General features: G+C 35.0%; 1 protein-coding gene across 1 annotated transcript in view; it reads right to left on the bottom strand.

The window, feature by feature from the left end:
- LOC109067964 (arf-GAP with SH3 domain, ANK repeat and PH domain-containing protein 1-like) overlaps positions 1-13,666 on the bottom strand; it is a 93,055-nt gene that overhangs the window by 15,628 nt on the left and 63,761 nt on the right. The window contains exons 13-20 of the mRNA XM_042714163.1: positions 10,843-10,930; positions 10,533-10,581; positions 9,180-9,343; positions 6,984-7,070; positions 6,914-6,933; positions 6,256-6,347; positions 4,152-4,338; positions 1,713-1,798 (exon numbers count right to left, since the gene is read on the bottom strand). Coding sequence (XP_042570097.1) covers positions 1,713-1,798; positions 4,152-4,338; positions 6,256-6,347; positions 6,914-6,933; positions 6,984-7,070; positions 9,180-9,343; positions 10,533-10,581; positions 10,843-10,930 — 773 coding nt within the window. The remainder of the gene's footprint in view (positions 1-1,712; positions 1,799-4,151; positions 4,339-6,255; positions 6,348-6,913; positions 6,934-6,983; positions 7,071-9,179; positions 9,344-10,532; positions 10,582-10,842; positions 10,931-13,666) is intronic.

Here is a 13,666-nt window from a genome sequence, read left to right as displayed (position 1 = left end):
TTGATGTCGGACAAACAAAAGAAGTGAGGAATATTTAACAGCAGTGGTGATGATGAGGTGAGCACCAGTGATCGCGACCGCGCCTCTCATTTCTCATGCCCACTCCGTGTGTCTGCTGGGCGGCTATCTTTTCACAAGTGGAGATCGCTACTAGACGAATCATGTAATTTTTTTTTCTTATCTTGGTTCTTTTGTCGTAAGTTATGCTATTACTCCATTTATTTATTCTAGCCTATATATCCAGCACTCCCTGAACGCAGTCTCTGGCTTACTGCCAGTCAAGAGCAAGCACGCTGCAGGGACGCGTCTATAACGACTTTGATCTGATCATAAAGTCTTTCTGAGTCAAAGGGCTCAGGCCAAGTCAAGTTTTGAGTCATTGCTGTCAAAGTCAAGTCTCAAGTCTTCTTTAATTATGTTGAGGTTTGAGTCATGTGACTCGAGTTCACACCCCTGGTTTGGGGTCAATAAAAATGTTTTTGAAAAAAAAAAAATAATAATAATAATATATCTATTCAGCAAGGATGCATTAAAATAAAAAATGACAGTAAAAACTTTTACATTGTCACATAATAATAATAATAATAATAATAATATTAATAATGTTGTTCTTTAGAACTTACTTTTCACTAAAGAACCCTGAAATCTGATTCTGAATTCTGAAATTTCATTAAAGAATCCTGGTTTTTGTAAAAATATTAAGCAGCACAACTGTTTTCAATATCAATAATAATAAGAAACATTTCTTGAGAACCAAATCAGCAAATTAAAAATGAATTCTGAAGGATCATGTGACACTTAAGACTAATAACGACTGCCGAAAATTCAAGTTTGCCACCACAAATTCATTTGAACATATAATAAGAAATATTGGTTTAAAATTGTAATAATAATTCACAATATTACGTTTTTTACGGTATTTTTTAAGAGACATTTTACAGATGCCAACCTTTTAATTTAAAGAAAATAATAGCACTTCACATTTTAAACACATTCATATCAATATTACTATAATATAATACATACTAATCACAATTTGCAACTGTACAGAAATTGTGCAAACATTAACCTAATATTACATTTATCACAGTGCAAACTTTGCCATGGAACTCGGAACGCAATATCTTACAGATGTATTCAGGGAGCAAGTGAGGATTGGGGAATGGAAAACAAAACCTAGTGAGGAGTTGCCATGCTGTCCAAAAAATAAAACAATTCCAGTTGTCTGGGTTGGTTTTATTTCCCTTATGCTGTCATATTTCTCTTGAGTCAACCTTTAATGCAAACCTGGAATAGTTTCAGTGTTCCAGTTCTCAGGGAAATCGAATTATGATTATTTACTAGGATGTGACCCAAGTATATTTCTGGCTAAAGCATGACCAGATCTTCTAATGCTGTTATGCAACTTTAATCCACAAACCAGAGAGCAAATTGAGCTAAAGTTGAACTTAAATTACTCTATTTTCTGCATAAAAATCCCTTCAAAAGTGCTGGTGCTCATACATGAACACCTGTCATCTTAAATAAAAAACACATTAAAAAGTCATCCCGTTTAACCATGAAGCTCTTTATGATAATAGTGATGGAATGCAACAAGACGTGACTGCCTAAAATGAATCCTGAAGATCATTCACTGCAAAAAAAAATTGATAATAAAAATATGGCTACTGTATACTCTCAGGTTTTTGTGGTTATAGGCTGGCGTTCCATACCTGTTCTGGACGAGGAAGTCAACCAGGTGCAGTGAGGTGTGGTCACCTGTCCTCACAGCATAGTGCAATGCAGTCTCTCCTCCTTCCTAGAAAATTTATTTATGAGAAAATAATTTAATGTTTATATATATATATATATATCAGTGGTGGGCATAGATTTTTTTTTTAATCTAGATTAATCTCACTGTAATCAAAATAATCTAAATCTAGAATTAAATGGTACTTGTGATTATTTCCGAAGGCTTGCTCTTCTTTTAACTGATTTTACTAGTACTATTATACATTGCTGCACTATTAGTTTATTATATTATTATCCCCTGCGCTACATTGCTTTTTTATTATTATCCGCATTAGCTAAGGGAAGCTTTGCGTCCTAGTGTGGTCCTTGAGATTGGTAGAACTCCTTCTCTAATTTGCATGGTATTTTAAAGGACTTACAAGCCTGTTTCATGAGGCCACACAGACTCCGTCTGCAGTGCGTGTGCGTTTGCATTTTTTTTTTTTTAAATAAACGCACCCATTGTTAATTATTATCCATTCAAAAATTGGCATTAAGGAATGGCTTCCAAAGGTTCCATGTGGCGTCTGGAGCAGGCAGCAATAAGACTGTTTCTATTCTATGTATGAAACGTGTTTTCTTTTCAGATGTAATTAAAATAGAAAACAGTTAGGACACGGAACTGCAGTAATTTCACAATAAATGTTTACTAATATTACTGTGTTCACATGCAAACACATCAGTCTTATCAGGTTTTACATTGGTATTTAAAACAAAAAAAAGGACCTTAGCCCTTTGGTAGGTATACATGATATAGACTATGCACTTTTATGGAAGCCCCAAAGTTCATGAATAGTAATCCGTATCCATAACTGTAAATATTGTCAATTGTGATGTATTTTTGTTTGATTAAATTAAATAAATCCTTGGTTGGTATGTGTGAGTTTCTTTAAGAATGACTGAAAACTTTTTTTTATTTATTAATGTATCCTGTTAGTAGTTTCTTTTTTTTTGTGTTGGTCACTGATTCATGTTTTGAGGATTTAACAAAAGATGACCCGTAATCTGTTTTTGATATGGGGATAGGAAAGCCTTTTGACATAAGGAAATAAATAAATGGCAAATGCTAATTTCTAATAAAATCAAATTTACAGTATATCAAGCACATCAGTAGAGCCGTTTGGGTCCTATGGCACCTTGGGTTGCTACTATAGTTAACTGTTGCTATGTTCAGATGTGCAGTCATGTTTTTAGTGAAGAGAGCAGTAAGGTTAACTGTTGCTGTTTTAAGTTTTGGTGTCTTGTGTTTAGTGAAGAGATCAAAAATTCGGAAAGTTGACGGGTCAAGGCCATAAAAAGTCAGAGTACCAGTCTTAATTGGAGACCCCTGGCTTAATGTGATTAAACTTCATTAAATAAATATGAATGCTGCACATTTCAAAGTCAGCTGCTGTGCTGCATTATGTACTGTCATTCTGCCATTCCTGCTGGCAGAGAATGAATTTGCATTTTCAATAAGCCTGTCTGTCATTTTTGTTCACACCAATGTGAAAATGTAAATGTTTTACTCATTTACAATGAGTTGTAAAAGTGAACTGGTGGATTGACAAGAAGATAATGTATTAAAAATATAAACAATTAAGAATATATATATATATTTGTTATTTATTAATATAATGACAATTATTATAATTGATAATAATTGTTTAAATTAATATAATAATTGACACTTGTAGCTATTTAAATGTGAAGTGTATCATTTTATAAAACTTTGTTTTTTGTTGAAATGTTGTATTTTAATTATTTTATTTTTATTTTTTTTTTTGATTGTATTTGTGTGGGTTTTAAATTTTTTTTTTGTTATTTTTTAGCTTGAAGATACTGCGGTTTAGGGTATAGTATTTTTTTTAAATTTTTTTTTTGGGTATATAATTTCCAGTACCTTTTAAATTTGAGCTTAAAAATCCTGCAGATACAGGTTATTTGAAGACCTCTGGGCTACATCAGAGATCATTTTTGACTGAGAATAGCTATTTTATTTGAAGACCTCTGGGCTAGAATTTTTTTGCAAATACAGCCTCTCAAGTAATTAGCTGATACAATGAAGGATCTCTCAGTGAGAAAAGATCAAGGCGGAGGGTTGAGGGTTAAATTCAGAATGGTGTTTTTTGTTTTTGATTTTCATCAAAATCTGTGCTCATCAAAGATGTGCATGGGTCAGTGTTCATGTATTATGTTATTTTATATTTTAGTTGTATATGTACTCTGTGGATGTGGTTTTTCTTTCTAATATGGTAAGATTGTTAGCTTTTTGGGTTTAATTATTTATTTATTTATTTTTTAATAAAAATGAAATGGTAAATGAATGTCACCCTATTTTCCCACTGTCCTAGTTACTATACTTTTAATGATCGATTTGACTCTCAGATGCTGTCACTCACCTGTCCTCCTTCAGGTAGTGGTTCCATAAGCTCTACTCCCTCAGCATACACCTGGATGAGAGCTAGCAGGTCATGTGACCTGATGGCTTCAAACAGTTCACTCATCTTGGCTGCTGCTGAGCTGCAGCTTTTTCTTGCAAACTTATGATCTACATACTTAGCATTGATAAACTCCTTACGAACAGTCCTATGATCGACATAAGAGAGACGGAAAATGAAACAGGGATATAACATTAATATCCAAACATTAAAAAATGTTTAAGCAACTGCAAATAAAGGAAATCTATAATTTACCAGAAAGTATTTTCAATGCACTAGAAAACTCAAATATAATATGACAATTAATTTTATATTTTAAAGGAAATCTATAATTTACCAGAAAGTATTTTAAATGCACTAGCAAACTCAAATATAAATGTAATGATCTGTCATTAAACTTCATATATTTTAGATTCATTGCACACCAACTGAAATGTTTTAGGTCTTTTACAATGTTTGTAAAACTGATGATTTTGGCATACAGCTCAAGAACCCAAAATCCTATCTCAAAAAAATAGCATATTTCATCCGAACAATAAAAGAAAAGTGTTTTTAATACAAAAAAAAGTCAACCTTCAAATAATTATGTTCAGTTATGCACTCAATACTTGGGTCGGGAATATCTTTTGCAGAAATGACTGCTTCAATGCGGCGTGGCATGGAGGCAATCAGCCTGTGGCACTGCTGAGGTGTTATGGAGGCCCAGGATGCTTCGATAGCGGCCTTAAGCTCATCCAGAGTGTTGGGTCTTGCGTCTCTACAAACTTTCTCTTCACAATATCCCACAGATTCTCTATTGGGGTTCAGGTCAGGATCTTTGGCAGGCCAATTGAGCACAGTAATACCATGGTCAGTAAAACCATTTACCATTGGTTTTGGCACTGTGAGACAGGTGCCAGGTCGTGCTGAAAAACGAAATCTTCATCTCCATAAAGCTTTTCAGCAGATGGAAGCATGAAGTGCTCCAAATCTCCTGATAGCTAGCTGCATTGACCCTGCCCTTGATAAAACACAGAGTGGACCAACACCAGCAGCTGACATGGCACCCCAGACCATCACTGACTGTGGGTACTTGACCACTGGACTTCAGGCATTTTGGCATTTCCTTCTCCCCAGTCTTCTCCAGACTCTTGGCACCTTGATGTCCGAATGACATGCAAAATTTGCTTTATCCAAAAAAAAGTACTTTGACCACTGAGCAACAGTCAGGGATCTCTCAGTGAGCCCACGTCAAGCTTCTGCCGGATGTTTCTGGTTCAAAATCCACGCCTGTGCACGTGGCTCTGGATGTTTCTACTCCAGACTCAGTCCACTGCTTCCGTGCTCCCCAAAGGTCTGGAATCGGTCATTTCTCTCCACGATCTTATGAGGGTTTAGGTCACCTCTTCCTCTGGTGCAGCTTTTTGGACCACACTTTTTCCTTCCCACAGACTTCCCACTGAGGTGCCTTGATACAGCACTCTGGGACAGCCTATTCGTTCAGAAATTTCTTTCTGTGTTTTAATCTCGCTTAAAGGGTGTAAATGAATGGCCTTCTAGCAGTCAGGGTGGCAGTCTTACCCATGATTACCTGTTTTGAGTCGAACCAGGCTGGGATTTTTCAGAAGCCTGGAAATCTCACCTGTAGGTCCTTCAGTTAAGTGGTTCCATCAGCTCTGATAGGTTAATAGCTCGTTTACGAGAACCTTTGGATGAGAGCTAATTTTTTCAGATGTGACCTGATGGTTTTTCATGACAGCCAAACTCATCTGTATTGCAAAAAAAGCTGCAATATTTCAGTTGTGTGGCAATGATCTACATATATTAGCAGTTTAATTTTTATCCTTACATTATGGAAAATAATGAACTTTTGATCACATAAGCTCTAATTTTTTGAGAAACAGGGATATACATTACATATCACAGCAGGAGTGGGCTTGGGACTAAGGGGCAAAAAATGTTTAAGCAACTGCAAATAAAGGAAATCTCATAATTCTTACCAGCTGAAGTATTTTTAAATGCAGAAAAAAAAACTCAAATATAAATCTGACAATTCATTTAATATCTTGAAATATCATATACTTACATGTCACTAGCAGGAGTGGGCTTGGGAGAGGGGCAAGGAAGATTTGCCTCCATTATTTCATTAAAACTACTGTTTCCCACATTCTTGGCCAGCTGAAAGCAAAACAAAAAAAATAGAGGAAAATAAAATGAAACATGCCAAAATTACAATATATCTAATTCTTCAAATATCATTAAATAAATTAATAATTTTGGGTTTTTGTAGTTATTTATGGGTTCATTGTTATGTAAATTATGTTTTAGGAATTATGTAGACAGTCATGGGTCCAATTTTTTTGCAGTTTTTATTTTTATTTTTAGTTAAATTTTTAGTAATTCTGTATTTTTTATTTAAATTATATATATATATATATATATATTATATAATATATATAATTATATTATTTGTGATCAAACAATAATCCCACGGCAGATTTATTTCCCCCCTGCAATACTGCCAAAGAATCCCTAGGGATCCACTGTTTAAGACCTTTGCTATACTTCACCAAAAATGTTTTTTGTTAAAAAAAAAAAAGTTTTTGCACATACAAATATAAATATTGATATTATTTATGCATATAGCAAGAGTATAAATATTATATATATATATATATTTATATATATATATGTATAAATAGTTTTATATCAACCATAATTATGCAACCCATCTGCAACACTGCCAACAGTTCAGAGGTTTCCACTGTTTGTCTAGCTCCATATAAATGATGAATTATATATTGAGATGTGGACGCCCATTCCTCCCCAGGTGAATTCCTGACTGACCTGAACATTCGATGCATGTCAGGATTCCGAGGTTAGTTGACAACCATTTGGGATCTGAGAATAAAAAAAATATATATATAATAATAATAATAATAATAAAATAAAATAAATAATAATAATAATAATAAAAAGAGCGAAAAAAAGTATGAATTGTAAGAAGAGGAAAAGAAACATTTTTATTTTTAGGGGTAGTTGTTTTCATTGATATTTTAATTTCTATTTGTTTTGGATTTATATTGATATTTGATTATATTTTTAAGGGAGGGTATATGTTCCATTCAAAGGGCATTAAAATGTGCAAGACATGAATTTAAATTGTATTTGAAGAGTTTCAATGCAAAAGCCTCTAAAAGCCATCTTGGTCAAAAATGAGATAACGATACTGAGTGAATGCTTTCCACACATAATACATGTTCATCAAGTACTTTCACTTCAAATGCACTAAATCCCAGCCTCAACCCTTTCAGAAGTACCAGTACTTACACAGAAACCTATACATAGTAGCCAAAAAGAAATGGTAATTTTAAAGAAAAACATCAGACGTACTTAGAGGCTTTTGCATCTAAACTCTTTATTTATTTCTGTCACAATTCTCTAGTAAGCTTCATATGTGTGAAGGTGCTGCAGGCAGTGGCATAGTGCAAAGTGATTTCCTGTGCTCAGGGAGTAAGGAGCAATGAACACTGTGTAGTCATGGCAAATGCTGAATGGAGTTTAATTCAGTGTGCCATGTTATCAGTGTTTGTAGGAGAATACGACATAATCTGTTTGTGTGTAAATCTTGGCGGCAGGTGTGTTCATGGCTCCATGAGTGGCATCCACTGAACAGAACCAGTGACAAGGCAGCAAAGATAAGAGAACACACACATACACAGCAGCTAAATATAGAAACATGTCTTCTCCAGCAGCTTTCTCTGCATGTTCAGTAAATCCCAGGTGTACTTGTACATTATTTCTTCTCTGACAGACACACAATCAGTCAGCATAAAATACAATCATTCATCTCTCTGGTTAAAAAAAATAAACCAATCTGTTTTCAAACAGACTCACTAGTGTAAGGAGTCATGCACCTTGACACAGATGAGAGTGTTTCGCTTTCAGCTGAGGAGCTGAATAACAGCTCAACACAGTAAGCCTCTTACACAGTCATGGCATGTGAACCTGAAGCTTCCTAAACTTCATTTATAAGCCCTTCAATCAATGAATCAGTTGACTAGTATGGTTCATTTTTAAAAGGAGTATGATGCAACTATGATGCATACTCATTCCACATAGTCTGTGCTACTGACATAAATGATACCTGAAATCATGTGACTATTTTTTTTTTTACACCTAGTTCATAAAATGGAACCAACACTTAACACCTGACCAACTGCAGAGCAACATCCTTACAACCATCCAGAACACCAAATAAACTGGGTAGAAGAAATGTAACAATGTGCTAACAACCTTCCAGAACACCTAAATGAGAATAGGAACTATACTTCAATGCTAACAACCACCTAAAATATAATATAATAGTTATATTTATTGATAGTTATTTCCTTGGTGTGAACTCTGGGTTTATTCTGGCACTATTCATTAACAATGGTCATCTAACAGGATAGCATTTAATTTTTTTTTACTGATAAACCTGACAAAGTATAAAAACGTATTTCCCCAATTTATAAATTGTTCATCGATTTATGTTACAACAAATTAAAACAAGTATATAGGTTCCATGATCCTTTCCTGGGCCACATCTCTATCCTCCTTACAGAGAGAGAAAACAATGAACGTGAAAGAGGCCGATCAAATAATCCCTGGAGCAGCAGCCGCCCTCTTAGAACTTTCAGCGCAGCTTGCATGAGCCAATTACATAAGAGAGTGATGTAACAGCACTCGTCTGTACTGACTGCCTGATCCTCACACTCATATTGCTGCTGCTTCATCAAGAGAGAGACAGATTTCACTGGTAACAGAGTGAGAGAAATAGAAATAGGGATTCAAAAAAATTAAAACAGATTGAGTGGAGAAGAGACCTGAGAGGAGAGAGTGAAATAAGGACGAGAAACCTTACCAGACACAGTTTTATTGTAATTTTCTTTTTAGACAGACAGATAGATGGATAGATAGCTAGATGGGTGGGTGGATGGATGGATGGATGGATGGACAGAGACGCACCTGGAGCCCCACAATCACAGCACACTTCATTTCCGGGCATGCGCAGCACATCATCTATTATGGCTTTAGTGAGATCTTCCAGCCCATCATCTCCTCCACCCTGCTCTCCTCTGAAGGCCATGTTAAGTGCTTCCTCCTTACTGTTAGTTAACACTGAGATCCATCTGTAGAGGCAGAAACACATTAACAGAGACGCATTAACAAGAAGCATTCTCCATATTTTTTATTTACAGTTTTACGACACAACTAAAACTGAAGAGTGCAAATACATTTTTCTTTGGAATAACATGCTAACAGGAACATGTGTTAGGAAAGTTGTCAGTTTTGACTGCATGGTAACTGTACACAGTTACTCACTTGCTACTGTAAAATGCTTGAACTGCTTGTCCACCCCAGTCCTTCTTTTGATTGGTCCATTGTTTTAAACCTAACACTGATTTGCTGCATAACATGGACTATTTATAAGTTGTCCCAAACACTCTGTCATGTAATGCTGAAATACCAATGTGCCAACAAGATATTGAATTGCCTCAAAAAAAAAAAAAAAAAGCCCTTCTTTCAGACTCTTTTATTCATCTTCCTACTTTTATCCCTTTGCCATTTTTTTTCGTAAATAAGATATATTTTACAAAAAATGGGGTTCAAAAGCATGCCATGCGTCCTTGTTAGCTAGATGATGTGATTGGCTTTTTGCTTTTAAAAGAGATTCCGGTCAAAGCAGAGGTGAAAGGACTGCAGGACTAATCTATAAAGGGGTTATAGGGCCTCATTCTGATCAGCCTCTGTGCTTTTAAAAACCCTTTTATAATGGCTGTTAAATGGCTCAGTCAGGGATTTCTCTGATAAACAGCAGGGAGCTCACAGCAGTGTAGGTAAGAAGCAAAGCCAGCTGTTAAAAATACTTAGACACATTATGAGATGGTACTGTAGATGCTTTTTTGTGAGAATTTTTGCATCTAAAGGAGCCTGGGAAATGTCATTGTGGTGTTAGTGACCTCAAAGAATATGTGCCATATTAAAACCATCAAACAACACATCAAAGACTTCTCACTACAAAGATTCACAAAACCCAGTGAGCAAATGCTTTAGACGAGAGTTAAAATCTCAAACTCTTTTTGCGATATTAGTTTGCCGTAAAAGTAGTACAATCTAGTCACACAAAAGAAAAGTTGTTTTCAACGCTAGGCAGATTGCTATAAAGGTTCATAATTGTTAAATTGCAGAGAGATCCCATAATCAGCATATAAAAAATTATTAGAGATCACTGCATTTACAGAGCAGTTAGATTACAAAGTTTGTGACTAACAGATGCAGAGTGGTAAAAAAAAATAAGTCCCATAAAAAAAATCTTACATCATAAATTCCTGCTCATCTTCAGCCTGGAAATGATATGTACGGTTATCTGAAACACATGACAAATAAAATATAAGCCATCTGCATATACATGAAGTGATTTTCACTAATTTAATTAAACACCAGAAGATAGTATTAAAGTCATAAATCACATTAATGTTGCAATTATACAACTATTTAAAATTAAGTATGACAATTTTCTTCCAAGATTGAGTATGGTAAAGTAAACAAACACATTACACTAAGCTACTAAATCACTCATGTGGTTTCCCACAAAAGAAGCTCTCCCTGTGGGTGTCTGTTGACTCACGGGAAATGAGATCGAAGCACTTCCTGTCCTCAGTGCTGGGCTTGACCTGACATGTGAGCAGGTTGAGTTTGACAGGCTGCCTGTTTGACGAAACAAAATGTGACAACAGGAGAAATACTTGACTAATTCATATTCCTGCTGTAACATCCTAAACCATGTGATTTTAAATTTATAATAAAAAAATAAAGCTAATACAAACATTATATATTATTTTGGTAGACAATCATTTAACGTAGGTCTATTACTGGTCCACAGCCCACAGAAATTTTACAGTTGAGTTTGTCAGTCTGTACATTCAGAACAGAAAGTACTCTTGCACACCATTTTCACACTTTTTTTTCTGGTATATGTACACACTAGACGGATATCTTTAGCTGAGTGTCATTTTTTTCAGCTTCTCATTCCGCATATACCTCTAGTAGCATATAGGGGTCAGAGTGCATTAGTGCATTACTAAATGAGTAGAGTTTTTAAAACTATAAAACATTTTTAAAAAAAAACTAAATTAACATTTCTTCTTTTTACAAAGAAATAATATTCACAAAATACTAGATAGTAGTTTGAGAAATTTGTGATTTAGCTATTATAAACCTGATATAGGCTCAATCACACAGTGATATGCAGAGGCTACTGATTGAACAAAGGTGTTGAGAAATGCAACACATGTGTTTGTTACATAACACTGGTCTAGACTGTTATGAATATGGTTTGATTTGACGATGAAATGTGAGACAGAGGGTATCAAGAGGGAAAGTGCTGAAATATGTTGTGGAGGGTGAGGGAGGACAAGACCTGAGACTGAGACATAGAAAGGGATGCTAACAAAGCTGACTGGTAGTGTTCGGCTAAACTAAAAATGCTGTCACATTTTCCATTGCTCAGTAAAATTTTGCGGGTGAAATCACACTGACATTGCCACACTGACCATAAGAAAGCTGCTTGGTTTGAAAGTGACTTCTGTGTGAGCTGTGCTTCATGATTTGCTGAACTACTGGCAATGGACCTTTTTGCCTGCATAATTTCACTTATTGTGACTGACTGGTACTGTGTCCAAGACAGTGATGTTTAGGAGTGAGTATGTTTAGGAGTAGGGTTGAGAACCGTAAACCGGTTCTGAATAAATTCTGTTTTTTTAAAAGAACCAGAACCGTGAGCAATTTCTAAGTTTCGGTTCCGAAAACGGTTCTGGTAGGACACATGACCAAGCGCTGTGCCACCCTGCCTCTTTAATTACTGAGCACATTGTTTCCATTGACGCGCACTCCATAGACACGTCACGTCTTTAACTGCCGAACACATTGTTTTCCACGACTGTACGCACACTCGTGCCTTTGATAACTGTGCATGTCGTTTTGTCTGACTGTACATGTACTGGCACCGCGCAGCACCTGCTGTCACCTAATTACATTATATTTCCCATATTGTCAATATACATACTGATTTCAACTTGGACCACTAAATAAATAGACTGCCATTGTTATGCAAGTATGAGGGTTAGATTATTTAGTGTACAGGTGGAAAAATGTGGAAACCACTCATTGCATCACACCATCTCCTGACTGCATTATTATTTGTAAAATATGGGCTTTATGGAGTGTGTGTATACATGGTTATAAGTATAACAGTTAATATTTAATTAATTTGGGGATGTGGTATTGTGTCTTAGACTTTAATGGATTTTTTGGACATTGAGATTGTTATTTATTTGGAAGCAATATGTTATTGATAATGTAAAAAACATCAACTTTGAAGAATATGCTGATTGATGGACTAACATTACTCAACATTACTTACTACCTTCCAGCAACACTACATTCAATGAAGGTAAAATAGTAAAAAAAAACAAAAAAAAAACATAATAGTTCATTTAAATGGAACAAGATTCGGAACCGGAAAATTTCTAACTATACCCAACCCTACTTATGAAGATACGTACACTGTAATATATGTTGAATTTGACATCGCCAAACTTTAAATTAAGTTGACAGTAAGTAATAAACAGTATTGAGCATTGAGTAGTTGAGTATTGTGCATTTTTCCTTACCACTATTTTTTTTAATAGTTGTTTAATAATTTTAATGGAACCAGAAAACTTCTAACGATTCCCAACCCTATTTAGGAGTGTAGTAAAAACCTTAGCAGGCCACATTTGATATGAAGTGAATGCAAACAAGGCTGTGGAGAGGATAAGAGAGGAGAGAAATTTGATGAAGTGGTCAACACTTGCTCATTTTCCCAGTGGGCTCTTAAAGCTAGGATAGGCAATTTTTGCACTACTAGTGTCACCTAGCAGAACTACAACAATACAGCATGCTTTCAAACAATCGTAATTTTGTTTGCAAACGCCCCTTTTGCATGCCATGCCTCCCCCAAACACAGCTCTTACAGCATATTTCAAAAAAGGAAAAATGATTACTCTGAAAACTTTAAACATTCGTAATTTTGTTTGCAAACGCCCCTTTTTATTCTGGTTTGTTTTGTAAGTTTGTTGTATAAATTTTAATCAAATTCCTCCATTTTGTATAAATACTGGCAATGCTTACCCTCATTTTATTCCATTGTCTGTGTATTTTGGCAAGTCTTCGAATTTTGGCTTGCACCTCTGTAATGGAATCTGTTTTTTTTATTATTATTATTATTTATTTATTTTTTTTACACACCAGCTAAACTGAATGGACCGAATTCCATAATTTATGGTCATGAGCCTTCCACATAAGATTTATATATAAATGTAATATTAATTATTGATTGTTATCAGGATGTGAAGAGACTTTCAACCAGTATAACAAAAAATTATTCTGGAAAAAAAATATTCTAGTCTACA

This window comes from Cyprinus carpio, chromosome A24 (assembly GCF_018340385.1).
Source record: "Cyprinus carpio isolate SPL01 chromosome A24, ASM1834038v1, whole genome shotgun sequence".
Classification (NCBI taxonomy): Eukaryota; Metazoa; Chordata; class Actinopteri; order Cypriniformes; family Cyprinidae; genus Cyprinus; species Cyprinus carpio.
This window is presented reverse-complemented; position numbering and strand designations above follow the sequence as displayed.